At 33.6% G+C, this 17,024-nt stretch overlaps 2 protein-coding genes across 3 annotated transcripts; one reads left to right on the top strand and one right to left on the bottom strand.

The window, feature by feature from the left end:
- The first annotated feature begins 2,125 nt into the window (after positions 1 to 2,125).
- On the top strand, positions 2,126 to 7,350 carry LOC113740235 (ADP,ATP carrier protein ER-ANT1). Of its 2 annotated transcripts, XM_027267779.2 has the most exons (4): positions 2,126 to 2,247; positions 2,347 to 2,635; positions 5,630 to 6,001; positions 6,495 to 7,350. In XM_027267779.2, the coding sequence occupies exons 2-4, from the start codon at positions 2,378 to 2,380 to the stop codon at positions 6,795 to 6,797; spliced, it is 933 nt and encodes a 310-aa protein (XP_027123580.1). In that variant the 5' UTR covers positions 2,126 to 2,247; positions 2,347 to 2,377; the 3' UTR covers positions 6,798 to 7,350. The 2 variants fall into 2 exon arrangements, with proteins under 2 accessions (XP_027123580.1, XP_071902232.1); XM_072046131.1 differs by lacking the exon at positions 2,126 to 2,247 and having other exon boundaries at positions 2,492 to 3,023.
- Positions 7,351 to 7,737: 387 nt separating this feature from the next.
- LOC113740236 (uncharacterized) lies at positions 7,738 to 9,048 on the bottom strand. The gene is made up of 3 exons (XM_027267780.2): positions 8,599 to 9,048; positions 8,411 to 8,496; positions 7,738 to 8,235 (listed from the first exon to the last, which is right to left on the bottom strand). The coding sequence occupies exons 1-3, from the start codon at positions 8,921 to 8,923 to the stop codon at positions 7,951 to 7,953; spliced, it is 696 nt and encodes a 231-aa protein (XP_027123581.2). The 5' UTR covers positions 8,924 to 9,048; the 3' UTR covers positions 7,738 to 7,950.
- Positions 9,049 to 17,024: the final 7,976 nt, after the last annotated feature.

Below are 17,024 nucleotides of genomic sequence, written 5' to 3'. Positions count from 1 at the left end.
TAGCCGTAGCAATTTTTTCAAAATTTGACATATCAATTGTTTGATTAATTTGTGCAAAGCCAAACTATCTTTCACCTTATCATCTTCACTAGCGTTCTGAATAAGTGCAGATTCAATATATCGATGTACTTTACATGTTTTGGAATGGATTATCATTTGTTTCTGTCAAAAATTGAACTACGCCTTTGTTTTGAATTTTTAAACAGAACAAACAATATTGGGATTAGAATTTGCTATACTTCAATCTATCGGGGTTAGAATTTGATATATTTTAATCTATCAAAACTCTAGTACTATTCTGATGTATCCAAATTAATAAATACACAAAAATCATAGGAAAAATCAAGGACAAAGTACGTAGAGGCAAAGGAAATCATATATATATATATAATAAAGTCGTATTCTCATTCTTATCATTTCATGTTTTCTTTTTCTTAGGTGGCTTAATGAGATGGCAGGTAGTTTCCTAATAGGATTCTTAATAAATCATATATATATAATAAAGTGTTATTCTCATCCTTATCCTTTTAATTTATCTCTTTTCTACGTGGCTTATCGACATAGTAAGTAGGTGCAATGCACTTTATGAGTTAATCCCCTAATAACTTAAGCTATTTTATCCCTCTTTTTTCTCTTGACTTTATAATTCTAGATAATCCTTCCATAATTATCTCTTCTATTCTCTCACCTTCCCTTAACCCTAATCGTCAAGCCTAAATTTCCAGGAGATTAGTATAAATAATTTTGAATTATGTTTTTAACTCTCTCTCATGTTCAACTCAAAAATTCGAAATATCAATTCAAATATTAGATTATCTTTATCAGATTATCGCTATCGAAGATACTCTACATTTTTACTCATATATATGGTTATCGATCTATTACTTATCACTTTATCAAGCAGTGCAGATGTTTACACTATTCCACAATGTTTTTGGAATTTTTTTTTCAATGCAATGACCGGATTTGGAATTTCGTTTTTATTCCCTTCAATGCAAGGACCGCATTTGGACTTTATTTATGCTCGCTGTATGTGGTCTGTAATTTCCTACACCTTTTTCATAGTTGGGTTATTGAATTTGAATTTTCTAAGTCTTCAAAAGTTACAATTTGGTTTTTATTTTTGGCAAGGTTTTTGTAATTAATTTGTTATTTCAATTTATGGATTCACCCTTCAATTCAAGTAGAACACATATTGCTTTTTTGGTTAGTGATTTACAAGTGGTCTTTTAGACTATGTGTTTTCACACGATTTTTTTATTGCCTTTGACAATTTATCAATTGTCTCCAACAACGTATTAAATTTTTGTATTTTCTGGGTTTTTGGGGTTAAAAAAATTTTGTGCAATTTTCAATATTTTTTTTAGACTTTGATAGAAAGCTTTTAAAGAACAAGAAGGTGTCATTGATTACATAAATGGCAAGACATCAAGTTCATTGTCACACAGCAGTTCACGTCATGCAATATACATCAGACTATTTAGATTTTTTTTATATTTTTGACTTAATAGCAAAATACATCTTACGTTTTCGTTTTGGTTTCTATTAGCCATGAATAGATTTAGAAGGTTGCTATGCTCCTGTGACTTGATTGATTCTGAATTCTTATCTTTTTATTAATATTTCATTCGGCTTCTTTTATTTTCACATTAACCTTTAAGCCATTTATATTAAGTACCAAAATTGATGTTTTGGTAATGGGTTGGCCATTCTTTTGTTTACATAAGATCAGCCAAGATTTGATCTTCCCTATTTTCAAGTTTTTGAATGTCATCATATTATCGATTTTTTTTTGCATTTCGAATTATTAATCACTGAATTAGATGTTTAAATTTATATTATAAGACTATTTTTGAATAACAATGTATTTAATAAAGGTTATAATAGATTATACAATAAATTTGTATTTTATGAAAATATGTTTATGAATTACACTAAATAATTTATTATTTTTAGACAATTCTCGTTCGAACGGGTACAAAACTAGTTACAAACGGGTACAAAACTAGTTACATATAAAAACGAAACTGCGGCTGCTCATAACCCAAAATACAAAACAGAGGTTACGTCCTTTATATCTGTATATTAACGCCAGATGCTGCGGACTCCACAAATATGTGCCATATACCACTAACATACAAAACCAGCCAGTACTAATAGTTCACGTGGCCAGTAATATAACTAATACTAACATTAACTGGGTTTAATGCGTCCTACGTAACTATTTCATATAGGTGCTGCAGAGAGGTAAAATCCTATGGGAAAAGAGGAAAAATGAAGTAGAATCACCAAGATAATGGCCAATTATTGCTATTTCCTTATTGATGTCTTGGTATACTTGTGCAGGGCTTGAAAGGGAAAGCTAAATAGATTCGACATGGCAGCACGCTCGGAGAGATTTTCTGTAGATTTCCTCGTCGGAGGGACGGCAGCGAGTGTAGCGAAGAGTGCTGCCGCACCAATTGAGAGGGTGAAACTTTTGTTGCAGAACCAAGGAGAGATGATAAAAAGAGGGCATTTGACCAGGCCTTACTTGGGTGTTGGGGATTGCTTTAAAAGAATTTTCAAAGAGGAAGGTCTTTTGTCATTTTGGAGGGGTAACCAGGCCAATGTCATTAGATATTTTCCAACTCAGGTATCCGTTCTCTCCTGATGTTGGTTATTGATGCCTTGCCTCTTTTCCTTGTTTTCTGTTTTCTCTCTTGCGTCTTGTTCAAATTTTTAGAGGCTAATTTATCCTAATTCCTCTGCGACTCTTTGGTTCAACTATAGCTGCAAGCATCAACAGTTCTACTAGGTTTGCCAAATGTTGTGCTATTGTTGTATTTTGAGAAATTAATTATGAATTGTGCAAGAATAAAGCTTCAATACATCAACATTTCTCTAGAGTTAGCTGCTTCAAGAATCCAATGCAAGCATATCAAACTGCTGGTTCACACCTTAAGTTTGAGCCTATCTCCAGTGCGCCATGCCTGTACCTATCTCCTGTGCGCCATGCCTGTACCATGGTTATCTTGAAGCTGGTATTACTTCTTTTGTCTGGGTCCTAAATTACTTATCCCATAACTTGTGCACCTTGCTTTATGGTTTTAGTTTGCAACAGTTATTGATAGAGGGACTGGCTATTGGCTCACTAAGGATCCACTATGGTAGGTTTTGGATGGTAGGATGTGATTGCTTCTACATAAAGGGGTCATCGTAAAGCCAATTTGTCGGTCTTATTTCTCAACTCCAAGGCTTTGATAGAGAACCTTTTGAGAAATTTGACTAAAATGCTCATGGGTTAAATTTAGAGCTTAGGATTTTACTGATGGTAGATAGAGGAAGATCCACTGCCTGGTCTCCTTCGAAATGCTATTTTGTTCAGTGATTGGCCTGTCATTATTTCAAATGTTCTTGAGTTTGCTATGAAATTGTAGGTTTTAATACATCACTTGAGGTTACTTGACCCTTTTTTGACCTTGCGCCTTCCCTATGGATGTCATGCATTTCTTCCATGTGTTGATAGTTTAAACCTATAGGTCAAATTGAGTCCTTCCACATTTTCTCAAGCCCTGGCATGTCTGAATTTCAGCTAGCAGATAGCATAATCTTCAGGTAGAACTGCTCAGGCTAGTAGAGAATGATAAATCAAATGTGTGTAATTTCTTGCTATCTAGAGGTTTTAGTTTTCCCTGGCATTAGGTGTATCTAATATAAAAATGTAGACGAAGTTCTCCGGTAAGAAGTACAATATATACAACTCATTGTTTGTCTGATGCCTTTTTTAGCTATGCTACCTTATATTTCATGCTTATTAATATGAGTCAAATTATATAAGCTTTAGCTTCATGAAGAATGCCTACATTTATGATTTATTTTCATTTTGACATTCTTTTAATAGCTTCTAAACTTTAGAGATATATTTGAGTGTTTTCATGGCTAGTTAGGGGATGGATAATAGGGTTGGAGCAACATACAATACCTTAAGGATCACAACTGAGACACCAATCAATGAAGAAGACAAGGCCATTTGGGAGATCTTGAAAGCAGTGGCAGTGCTCAAATATGGAAGTTCTATGGATGGAAGATCAAGCCTGCCTTTGAGAAGTGCTCTCCTATTTCTAGGTCAAGTTCTTGGACCTGTGGAGTCTGGATCAGACATGTTTCCTTGGTGTTTGTTGGTTAGCAAGAAAGTTGGAAAATTTTTTTGAGCTTTCCTGCATTTTGTCCTGCAAATTTGCCGGAACTTGAAGGAAGTTAGTTAGATACAATAATAACTAGTACTAACTATTACTAATTCCCATTTTCTATGGGCAGGGGGAAGTCATTTTTACCTTTACCTCACTTTCCTGCACAACTTCCCCTCTATCCAAATGTAGCTTCAGAGTGGAGCTTTTTTGGGACCAAAAAGGATGTGTTGATGATTATATGTATTGCATGGGGATGCTGAGAGGATATTGTGGTGAGAACACATATATTCTGGATGGAAGACTCTAATGGTCCTGCAGGGTTTGACAGCTGGAGTATGAATATCATGCTTGCTTTTACTTGTATCTTCATTATCAGGGTGCATTAAATAGTCCTTTCCAGGGGTCTGCTGCACTAATAGGCATTCCCACCTGCATTTTCAATAACATCTGTTGAAGCTGTGCGCTTCATGCTTAGGGCATTGATCACTCAATGAAAGTTGGGTTCCTTTTTAATGGCTTGGGTCCTGTTGTTGCCTTAGGTTTAAAATACGTAGAGAAACTCCTGAGCTACAGAAGTGTAAAATGAATATCTGGTCATCCTGGTGAAATTTAGTTTGTGAAGAGTGGGAGATGTTGGCAATAGAAGCTACAACAAGCAACTTTGTTATAAAGAAGAATTTAGGCAACCACATCTTCCTAGAATCTACCCCAGGACATTTATGGCAGTTTAAACTATCTTTTGAATTTGGACATACATTAAGACTTTTCCCTTAAGGTCGATACAGTGTTCTGGTAGTCCTTATGTTCTGGTTACTTCTTAACCTTTAAGATTCTATGTAACTTGACATTATTCTTTTAGCTAAGCTAGGGTACTCAAAACTAATGAAGGGTTCTTTATTTAACAGTATGTTGCAGTATGTTTTATGCAGTGAGAACTATGAAGCAAGGAAGTGCAATCTCTTAGTTATTTGAACTGGGGCAGGGGTACCCAAAAAGACCTTGATGTTTCACATGGATTCAGGGTGATTAAAAATTTTTGTGTATGGCATTGGTAGGATGTGCCTTGAGTTGCATGAAAATCATACTATATTACTCTAGAAAAATGGCTTGTTGCAAATTTACCTTTCTTGGCATCTCATAATTCTTTTACGAGTTCTACTTGCAGTTTTGTGAACTTAGGGCTTGTTCTCTTTTACTTAAATCAGCTCATTATAAGTTTAATGTGTTCTCATTTGCTTTGACTTCTGCTACTAGCTTATCCCTCGAAGTTTTTGCTGTCACTGCAAAGAAACATTATCTCATCTCTCTCTCGCTCTCAAAATGAGCTAACATTGGATGTCTATTCTTACAAATAAAAAGATCCTAACTTATGAAAAACCTTGATTGTTTAATTCTCTGTTCCTGCAAATGTGCTGTGGAATGTCACTGCTGAATAGACACTGTTGGAATTTGTGTAGGCATCCAATTTTGCATTCAAAGGCTACTTTAAAAGCTTTTTTGGGTGCTCAAAGGAGAAAGATGGATATTTCAAGTGGTTTGCTGGAAACATTGCTTCAGGAAGTGCTGCTGGAGCAACCACATCACTACTTCTTTATCATTTAGATTATGCCAGGACTAGACTTGGTACAGATGCTAGGGAGTGCCCAGCTAATGGTAAACGCCAATTCAAAGGGCTACTAGATGTTTATCGTAAGACCTTGTTAAGTGATGGCATCGTTGGCCTTTATCGAGGGTTTGGGGTTTCAATCATTGGAATAACCCTTTACCGAGGCATGTATTTTGGCATCTATGACACCATGAAGCCTATCGTTTTGGTTGGCCACTTTCAGGTAAATCTAATACGTGGTTACAATTTCTGCCTAAAATACTTGTTTTCAACTAGTAATTTGTTCTGCTTTAGACATAAAACTTACGTTACTGAGGTATGATATTCTGTGGTTGTGATGCATTTGACTATGCTCAGAGCACCATAAAATGAATGCTTTAATGACTAAAACAACTGATGATTTGATGAAAATCATAAGTTGGAACTTTTACTTCCTTTTATCCTTTTATACCCCCACCTTCCCACCCTTATTAGAGTAACAAGTATAAAAGACTTTTTGAAGTGCTTTTTCTCATGATTTGGGATTCAAAGAAGAAAGAGTTAAAGGAGTCTTGTGGTGCACTTTCTTAATATGGAGATATGACATATGTATGGTGTTACTAATTCTGCATGATTTACAACATATAGAGTGCTGATTTTTGATAGATGCTTAGTTATGTTTCTTTATGACAGTCCCCCAACACCTACCCATAATAAGCATTCTTTCTATATTTCAGGACAATTTTTTTGCTAGCTTCTTCTTGGGTTGGGGTGTGACTACTGTTTCAGGGGTATGTGCTTACCCTTTTGACACGTTGCGTAGAAGAATGATGCTAACCTCTGGACAATCGCTGAAGTATCGTAATGGAGCTCATGCATTCTGTGAAATTGTACAGCATGAGGGTTTTACTGCATTATTCCGTGGAGTGACGGCAAACATGCTTCTTGGTGTGGCAGGGGCTGGAGTACTTGCAGGATATGATCAACTGTACCAATTTCTATATAGATCTGGTTACAGGTTTGAGCCACAGAAAGCGTAAAAGTGATATTTCTGTAGAAAAAGCATATATAATTTTTTAAGTTCAATGTTGAAAGAATGGAAAAGGTACTTGCGAGGTCGTTTCCTTGAAGATTGCTGGTTGATGAAAAGAAAAAGGAGGACAAAGGAAGGATATATAAGTTGCATTTTCATTGTAGCTTCACAAAACTGATGAATTAAGCTGGTGAGCTCCATGTTCTGATATTGAATCTACCAGAGTTGCCATTGGAGCTGGTGCCATGAGACTTTGGAAGGGAAGACCAGGTCAGTAAGGGGGATTGATTTGACAATAGAAGATAAGGTATGACATACGGAGGACTGTTTCAGTTAGTGGTTATTCACATTTGAATTCAATTGCCCCTTTTGGAAAGGTGAAAATTTAAAATAAGGAAAACATGAAAAGCAAAGGGGGAAAATTTGACCGGATGCTATTGTTTTATATTATCTGTACAGTTACAAAATGTAGTTTATGTAATCTTTATTTAATTGTTAACGAATACAATTCTGTTCAGTAATCATTGGAAATGTCAACACTTTAAAAATTGATTTTGTTCTGCATCTGGAGTACAATTAACTATGCAGGCAGTAGAGGATCAAATTAATTTCTTGCTTCTCTTGGACTGCATGTGATTTATGCCCATCTGGCAAGAATGCTAGAATTTTGGCAGCAGAGGAAAAAAAAAACTTGAAGGTTTCCTATTGCAATTATGGTGGAATCTTTAGGTCTTGCATCCTTTTTAAATTGTGAATTAGCTGAAACATCAACTCACAAGTTTGTGTTCTTTCTGCTGCATCAGTTTTAACTTAAGGTCTTGTTCTGGGCCACGGGGGGATGTGAGACCCTTTTGTCTTTAGAAGTACCTGTTTCACATTAAGCATAATAGCAGTACTGGAAATAATTTTGCTGCTACTAGGAAATACTAAGTAGTCACACTGCCCAGTGAATTTAAATTGTGCATTTTTTTCCCAAGAGTGTCAGCAATTGAGAGTATGTCAAGTTTTATTTTGTCTTAATTATTTAACAGAAAAGTGCTGCCCTGTTCTCAGTTGATTTCTTGCACTCTATGATCAGCGAGTGGAAAAATTTCTGATTATTTGTGAATAACTAGCTTCTTTTTCACTTTTGTATTGACATTTCAAAAGCAGTCACTTGACTAAGCCAAAAGCCAGAAATTCTTGTGACGCTTGGTAGTGATCAAGTATCCTCCATACTTTCTGCTTTTTCTTCTCACTGCAATTGTCATGCAGTTAGCATTTAAGATGCAATAGTCAGCCACCCCATTTCTTGTTGTTTTCCCTGCCCACATCTTTTGCAGGCGCCACATTATTGATTGCTTTCTTTGTCCCAAAACCAATAGAGTGACATTTCTCTGTTTTGCTTCTTCAACAATTATTGGTCCCTTTTCCTTTCCTTCTCGCAATGCTATCTCAACTTGCACCTAATAAAGACAAGCCAGCAACATGAATTACTCCCTAATTTACATCAAGAGATATGCAAAAGTGAGAAAAGGTTTTAGCATGTTCTATCGTTGAAACAGATATTGATTGTTTCAGTCCTGTTATTTCTTGTAAAGTTAGAAAAATTAAGTGAATGTTCAAAGCAAAATTACTTACCCCGGGTCTTCTCTTTTGACATGTGTTTTTCATAGAGTGAAGAAGTTCATAAGCCTTCTGATTGCTTTTACCGTCTGAGTTTAGACCTGCAACATGACTCATTTGTTACATTATATTTTTGTCCCATTAACCATGTACTTGGAATTGGGGATAAAAGAAATTCAGAAATAGGGGTACAGAAAGCTTACCATGTTTGGAGGGCTTGGCTGCATGCAGAAGAATAATGGAATCCTGGCTCTGCACAGTATGTGAGAGTGCCCATTGAAGAGCACCCTTAGCTTCAAGACTTGAATTAACAACCACCATGACACGGTTGCCGCCATTGTTTTCCAGCTTGGACACATCCCCATTAAAGCTCAGTTCACCGCTGCTTTTACTTGAATGATCCGAGTTGCCATCAGATTTAAAGAAACTCTCAGCTTTCTTGTACCTTTGAGATGGTGAACGAACACAAACGCGAGCCACTGCAGGGCTCATGCAGAAGGCTGTAATCTTTGAACGCACACGGGCCATGCTCCGAGAGGTATTCTATTCGCAGACTGTTTTTTTTTCTACTCAAATGCGTGTTTGTGTGTTGGTTTTGGTTTTGGATGTTGTTGAAGAGGTTGGTGAAGAATGAATGGGGAACAATGAGCCAAATTCTGTTTTCCAGTGTGGTGGAAATTGGTTGTCTGTCTAGTTTTATAGCTGTGTTAAAAGGTCAACCAAATGATTTTCTTGCATTTGTTTCCTTCTTCAGTTTTCCAATTGGTGGGGTTCTTCTTTGACGTGCTTTCCATGAAGAGACTTAGGATTTAAGGGTCTAAAGGAAGTATTAAATGCTGTTTGTGAACTAAGTCAAACAGGTACAGCAGCAATAATACTAGCAATATAGAGGACGTATACATCTAGGGAATTATCCAAAATTCATTGAGGGGAAAATATTCATCTGTCAAATTGTGATTCCCTACATGGATATGGAAGCACGTTCTATTGCTGGCTGTACTATTGCCATTAGGTTGGATTAAAACAAAACCTCCTTTCATTTGGGGTCGTTTGGTTGGAGGGTTTTGTAAAGAAATTGAACATACTTTTTTTTTTGTGGATTGTTATGGATTCGAGAAAAGATTGGATAAAATAAAATACACTTACCTACCTACCCTTGCATTTCTGGAAGTCAACAATTCTCTTGCATCGAAAGCTACTAGTGCTGTACGTGAGTGATAATAAAAAGAATTGAAGTTAAACTGCGAGTTCAACTTTGGGAATTGCATCTGCTCCCAAGCCAAGAAACAGCAACTAGTAAATGCATTATTTTAAGTATACGATATTACAATTGATAACTTGTTTCGAGTTCTGAGCCAAAATGGGGCAATGGTTTGCATATATTAATATTGTACACTGTTATTGTTAAGGGGGCGTGTTTGATAGCTGATTAAGTGTTCAAAATTGATGATGATATTAAGTACTTTTTGTATTAAATTTGTTTGATAATAAAATTCTGCTGTCTCTGAATATATTAAGTAATGCTTAATTTATGTAAAAATTCTAGGGAAAATTTCAGAAACCTCCCTTGGGGTTTTTCCTAATCACACCTAGCCCCCTAAAGTTTCTGAAATCACACTTAGCACCCTTAGAATGACGACTTGTATAACATATCAACCCCTTTAGATAATAATAGTATTAAAAAATGCATTTAGGAGAGAGACTATAATATTCTTCCATGTTTGCCCTCTTGCAAGTTGATTTTTGAAAGCTAGAGGATGAAAATAAAAACAAGTTGATTCTTTTTATACTCGTTTCATATTTCTTATGCAAGAAAGGGCAAGAAACAAGAAAAAAACATTTATGTTCGATTATGATAAAAATAAAGTAATAAAAGCCATAAAATTTGGGCACATTTTGGGCGTTGTTGTTTTGGCATATGCAACCGAAGATAGATTTTGAGGTATTTAGACAATCTAAACATAGAAAATCCATTTTTTTTTAACTATGATTTTATTTTGTTATCTAGTTTAATCAGTAAGAAGTGAGGGGGAAAATAGGTTCAAATCATTCATTTGATGAAGAAAAAGTATTTCATTTCTATCCACAACTTTGGCATAGATCTTATAACAGTCATATGAATCAACAAAAAATTATACGATTCAGCAGTTATGGTACTTACACTCCCTCAATTTCTATGTAAATATTGCAGTCCTATTTGTTTTTATTTTCATCTTCTAAAATTCAATAATCAACTTGCAAAAGGGCAAAATTGGAAGAATACTATAGTCCCTCTACTAAATATTTTTTTTAATATTATTTTTACATAACAGGGGTGGCATGTTACAAAGGTTGTCATTTTAAGGGTGTTGAGTGTGATTTTAGAAAATTGAGGGGTGTTAGGTGTGATTAGAAAAAACCGCAAGGGAGGCTTTTGAAATTATCTCAAAATTCTAAGTGAAATTCATCATTTAATATACAAAATCTGATGATTAGCATGGTTTTATTTTCTTTGGGTCTAACATGATTAGCATGATAAGATTTGCTGAATATCTCGCTCTTACGCTAGTACACACAATTTTCGTTACAGACAAAGATAGAGCATACAAGACGCACCAAAACAAAGTGTGGAATCACACGCATTCACACATGTCCTTGCGCGTTGAGAGATTCCCACATTTTTGTTTCTCCCTCATAAGACGCACCACATTTTTGTTTCTCCCCACCCCCACCGCCCCTTCCCTCTCTCTCTCAAACGGTCTCTCCAAACTACAGTGCTATTGATTAATTCATTTTTTCTGTTCAGTGTTTACGTTTAATTGACAACCAAAAAAATATATGACTTCAATTTTGGAATTTCAGAATTTGATTTTCGGTTTTGTGAAATGCTTTTATATCTTAATATTGTGCATTTAGATACTTAGCATTTATGTAACAAGTTAAATTTTCTCATATTATATATATATTTGAAAAAACTCCAAAAAATTATAATCCAAACATTTGATTTTCAATCACAGCCACGCCACAATCATAGGTTGTCATGATTTCAATTTCTCTGCCATTTCTCGCGTCCGATGATTAGTCCGCTGAGCACAGGACCACAAGCAGAGAAGGTCAACCTGATCGGCTGTAAATAAGTTGTATTCTATGCGAAATCATTTATCCAGTTCGGAGGAATAAGACATGAAATGTCAAGCCTAAACTGCCTCTGTGTCGGGTAAACACGACTAACTAGTTTCTTCTTTAATTAGGGCTGAGAAAATTCAGTCCGACGTTATGTAGTCCTTTGTCAACAAAACATAAGATTAGCAGCACTACTACACTCGGGTCTAGTGGGGTTGGTAGGACATCGTTCTAGAATTTCTCAATATTCTACGCTGGGATAATTTCAAAAACATCTCTTGAGGTTTTTGACAATTTTATTAAACTCCTCTGAGATTTGTGAAATTACACCTAACCTCTCTTGATCTGACAGTTTTAGTAATCAAACTTTAATATAATATTTGACTTGGTCAAATTTTTAAATGAATACCTAAAAATATTCATGTGTAGTGAGTTTTAATTTACTTCTCTATACAATTATAAGATTATCTAGTATAATTATAAGGAAAAGATGTCAAATCTTTCATGTCCATATCTACTATTTGATTAACAACTATAATAATAATTTTATCACTGTAATAGAATACTTTTGATGGTATTTTATCATGGATTTAGAATTATAAGGTAGAAAAGAAAATGTTAAAATAATTCTTTTAGAGTTTGTGAATTCGAAATTCGAATAGTCAGATTATCCTAACCTAATGGTGGTTTTGGACCATTTGTTTGATTTATTATTCATTGTGATACCAAAAAATAGAAAACAAAGATCAACAAATGCATTGGCTTATGTATAAAGTTAACTAGTAAAAAAAAATCACTAGTTCGACATTTTGGTTACAATAGAAATTAGAGATAATACTGGTAGTTCTGCACGTTTATTGGTGAAAAATAAAAAGAAAGCAATAAGAATGAAAAAGAACAAAAAAATAATTTTAAAATTCATTTTAAATATAAGCACACCAAAGAAGGGAATCTTATTAAAATATTTAAGGATAGTATTGTCATTTTAAACGATAAGGGAGATATGTAAAATTTTTAAAATCTTGAGGGAGCTAAATGAAATTGTTAAAATCCTCAAGGGAGGTTTCTGAAATTATCCCTTCTACACCTGTAATTCTTTGGACGTAATCGAGACCGCCAGAGCACAGAATAAGTGCACGAAGAAAAAAGAGATAGTCCATTATAACATTCTCTACAACCTTAATTGCTTCAGCGTGGGGTAAGAGTGCAACAGTTGTTAACAAGTGGAAATTCATAATACCCAATTTCTACAACTTTTTCGTAAATATCTTAAATAAAACTAACTACTATTCAATTTGAAAATTACATATCGGTTGAGTCAAATCTGAATTGTACATGAACAGTTGTCTATTTTTTGGTGCTGTAAATTGCATACATATCAACGTAAAAAAAATTATAAATTTTTGTAAATAAAATAACACTCGTGTCATCTTTTATCCGGTGCCATTAGGATTGAGACGGACCACGAGCAAGAATGGTTGCAGGCGATTTTGTATATTTTAGACACTGCATAACTTCGTTTTCATACGACGAAACTTTATTTGTATAACATGTAATTTTAGAATAAATTTTTGTGATTCCAACATATGTTGTTAAAAACGAGGTACAAGAAATGATTTGAACTGTACATGTTTTTGGAGGCAAATCGTGACCATTAATAGCTCAGAAGCGATCCATCTGATGATCGCTCCTGCCTCTCATCCGGATTGAGACTACATTAGCCCGCCTGTAATTTACCAAATTGTTAATTTGTCGGCAGCTAGGGGCATCCAGCCAAGGGGTATGGCGGGCAATCTATTCAAATGATAGGTGTACATGTGTAGTTTTGTGTCAGGGTAGATACTCTTGAGTAAATTTCTTTTAAATTATTCAAAAACTCTAGTAACTCTTGCCTACATTTTATCAATAGTGATTATTTGTCAGTAGCTAAGGGCATCCGGCTAGCAGTATATTCACATGATTGGTCATGCAAGCACAGCTTAGGCCCACGTATAAAATCCTTGCTAAAATTCTTCGTACTCTAATTTGCTTTCAAATGAAGAGCAATTATAATTGCCGAAAAATGAGCCTAAAAAAATAACATTTGTTTTTAGTGGAATGTTCTAAAAGTTTGCTTCAACTTACTTATTATGATGATGTACAGATTTATGTTGCTATATTGTATAAACAAACAACAACAAAGAATTCAAAAGCCAAGCACATGAGAAATGCAAAACCAGTTCAATGTTAACATAAATGATACGTACTTCATAAAGCTCAAATATCATGCTATTATAATTATAAATGCATAAAATTTCATCACTGTTTCTTTTTCAAACAAGACATCATTATGTAAAAACTTCCATCCTACAAAATACACAATAAAACTTGTAGGAAAATCAAATGGAAGGCTTTTCAATGCATAAAAAGAGTACAAAAATTCAGTACCAAAGATTTACTAAAGGAAGTGCAAGATTCAATTGTGCATTGAAAATGAACTAAAACATTAGAATTGCAAAATTTAAAGCATACCTCACAAAAGAAAATCGACCTGCAGAACCAAAATAGTGGAAGGTTTAATGAATGTCAAGGAGATCAAGGCAAAATAAATAAATACATCATGGTAACAAGATAAAGAGGCAGAAAAAGAAAATTGACAAAGGCTAAATAAAATATAGTTAACGAAGAAAAAATCTTAAGTCCATATTTGGTAGCGTGAAATGGGGGAAAAATAAATAAAAATAAAATGGAACATACTAGATAGTAGGAAGTGGAGGTTAAAGATCTATTGTCTATATTTTTCCTAAGAAAAAGCGATGATCATAAATCACAATTTTTGAACAAAAGAAGAAAAGAAATATCCATCTGTGTGTAAGAAAAACATATATTCAATTAATTAGAGGAAAAAGGAAAAGATGCATGGACTAAGCAATTGGAGAAAAGGTAGAGAAACATTAGGAAGAAGGAAAAGACGAAGGGAAATAGCAAAATACTAAATTAAAGAGTTAAAATTGATGAAGGAGAAAGTGATAGTATAAATCAATTGATTGTTGCAATACTTCTCCATGGTCAACAATAATCAGCTAAAAAATAGTAAAATATTAATCTCAGTATAATTAATTATAAAGAAAAAATTTGAAGGGAAAAAAAGAAAGATGAAGAAAAAAGAGGAAGATAAGGGTTGAAGGCAGATGCAGAAAGAGGAAAAAGAGAAGAATTGGAAGAAGAGATGTTTATGACTTTTGGCAAATCAAAAAAATAGTGGAACAAAAATTCAACTAAAAATGAATTTGCCACTTGTCAAAAAAAGAGGCTATACACATGGAAAAAAAAAGAAGTTGTTACACTAACATCTCTTTTTTGTTATATTAAGACTAATCTAAGGGAGATGGATCAGACAACACATCAACTTAGGGTGCATTTGATAAAATTGAAATCTGAAATCTGAAATTTGAATCCATTAGGTTATTGAATTATTAAGTATTAAATCTAATACATTTGAATGCATATCACATTCAGAGATAAGTGAATAGCTTATCACTTAATTTTGGGAGCAAGTTTTGTCTAGAAAATTCAGTGTCACTTTAGACGTTCAATTTTTTGTTCTCAAATGATTTGAATATATTAAAATTTAAATCCATTAAATTTAAATGTCGAATTGAATTATCAAATAAGATCTTAGTTTTATAATTGAGCTTAATGAAACCCATTAGGTCAAAAGAAGAAGATATGGCCCAATCCTTTTTAAAGCCAGAAATTAGCCCAATGGGTCTTACTTTGGTCGGAAGACAGTGGAAGGAGCAAAAACAATTTGCAAGAGAAATATATTGAAGTTATGCCACTTGTCAAATAATCAAAAAGCCACATGGCAAAATGAGAAACAAAATGCTAGATCTTTTATTTTTCTTATATGCAAGGTAGATATTTTTGGTGCCTGTGTGATAGAGACTGTTAAGGATTTTTTTTTTTCAAAATCTTTTATTACAAATTGGTGCAATGAAATCATCCCCTAAACAAATTGTTATTGGTTGAGGCAGATGTTTTAAAACCCAATCTGGATTGGTAAGTCGAATCGGTTGAACCGTGATCAACCTGTTTTTCAGACTCGGTTAGCGTCAAATAATTATGGTTGAGGCTATTAAAAACAGCAGATTTTGAGTTCTGATAGATAATAGTGGTTCTCTCTATTCCTCTTCCAGGAATGGTCAAAAAATCTTTACAAGAGTAGGAGGGGAAAAAAGGTGTATGAACTATACCCCTCAGTGGTTTATCAATTATACAAATAACTCCCTTGTACTTTTTATACCTACTTAATACTTCATTATGCATTACGTAAAAGTGCGAAGTCGATGGAAAACATTTGAATAGATACTCGTTGTCAAAATGACTTCCCTACCTGTAGTAAGAGGTCAACAAAAACGTGTACCCTTGCCCTTTCCAGTTTTCTTGATCAATCTCACCAATTATGCAATTATAAATTGGATATATAAGTATATTGTAGTCGAGGGAGAAGTAATGTAAATTGTAAAATTTTTAGTTTGACCCATAAAGTTTTCCTTGTTTCTTTTTTAACCCACTTATTTTGGGTAAAGCAGGTGAGAAAATTCTGAATCAATTATTTTTTTTTAAAAAAAAAACCCATATATAGGTGCTTGATTCTCAAAACACATTGTTACTATTTTTTTTTGGCATCAGACACTTTTATCCAAAGTATAAAGGAGTTGTTAAATAGGTTTTAGAAGCACAAGGGAATTATTTGCCTCATGGCTAAGCCACAAGGATGTAATACATTTTACCCATTAAAAATGGTATGCAAGCGTTATGTATTAAAGGAAAAATAAAGTAATACAAATAGTTTTTCATTTTTCTTCGTTGGGATAGAAAACTTCCCTTTTTATGATCTGTAACAGAATATAAAGTAACTAAAATAGTTCAAAATTTTTTAAAATAATCTAAAGAAAAATATTATTTGATTAAGTATCACAAAAATAATACTTGCGACGTGCCACACACGTGCTCCAATATTAGTGGAATTAAATAACTAAACTGGAGATGCAATCTAATAAGATGTCACAATAATTATATTTAAGCAGAAATTACATATTTTTATATATACTAATTGCACTTGAAATTTTAATTGTTATTTCTAATGGATATGATTCAGGCCAATATCGTCAATAAACATTTTAGTAATTTTTTTAATGTATTACTTGTTATTATTGTTTTTTCTTACAGTAATTGTTATTATTGTACACACTCTAATTGTATTTTAAATTAGGTTTTTTCTAACAAGTGCCCAATGGATATTTGTGAATACACTTAAATCACATCCAATCTACTATGTGAATACACATACTAACAATTATTACTCTATATTGTATTTATATACTTTTTTTAAAAAAAATTATCTCAATTTTTTTTTCTAAAATTTAACACGTCAATTATATCTTAACAAGTGCCCCTTTAAACTAGTCTTTGTAGTTGTTGTTATTGGTAGTTATTATCTTTTGTATGCCAGTATAATATACTAAGGTAATTATTATTGTCA

This window comes from Coffea arabica, chromosome 4c (genome assembly GCF_036785885.1).
Source record: "Coffea arabica cultivar ET-39 chromosome 4c, Coffea Arabica ET-39 HiFi, whole genome shotgun sequence".
NCBI classification, from domain to species: Eukaryota; Viridiplantae; Streptophyta; class Magnoliopsida; order Gentianales; family Rubiaceae; genus Coffea; species Coffea arabica.
Note: the sequence above shows the minus strand (reverse complement) of the source record. Positions and strands in the feature narration are given on the sequence as shown.

Bases quoted from the DNA above. Each gene is read 5' to 3' on its own strand.
- LOC113740235 (XM_027267779.2), top strand. From the start codon at position 2,378: ATGGCAGCACGCTCGGAGAGATTTTCTGTAGATTTCCTCGTCGGAGGG. The intron at 2,636-5,629 runs GTATCCGTTCTC...GAATTTGTGTAG, and splicing joins TTAGATATTTTCCAACTCAG to GCATCCAATTTTGCATTCAA. The intron at 6,002-6,494 runs GTAAATCTAATA...TCTATATTTCAG, and splicing joins TTTTGGTTGGCCACTTTCAG to GACAATTTTTTTGCTAGCTT.
- LOC113740236 (XM_027267780.2), bottom strand. From the start codon at position 8,923: ATGGCCCGTGTGCGTTCAAAGATTACAGCCTTCTGCATGAGCCCTGCA. The intron at 8,497-8,598 runs GTAAGCTTTCTG...GTCATGTTGCAG, and splicing joins AGCCAAGCCCTCCAAACATG to GTCTAAACTCAGACGGTAAA. The intron at 8,236-8,410 runs GTAAGTAATTTT...TGTCTTTATTAG, and splicing joins GTCAAAAGAGAAGACCCGGG to GTGCAAGTTGAGATAGCATT.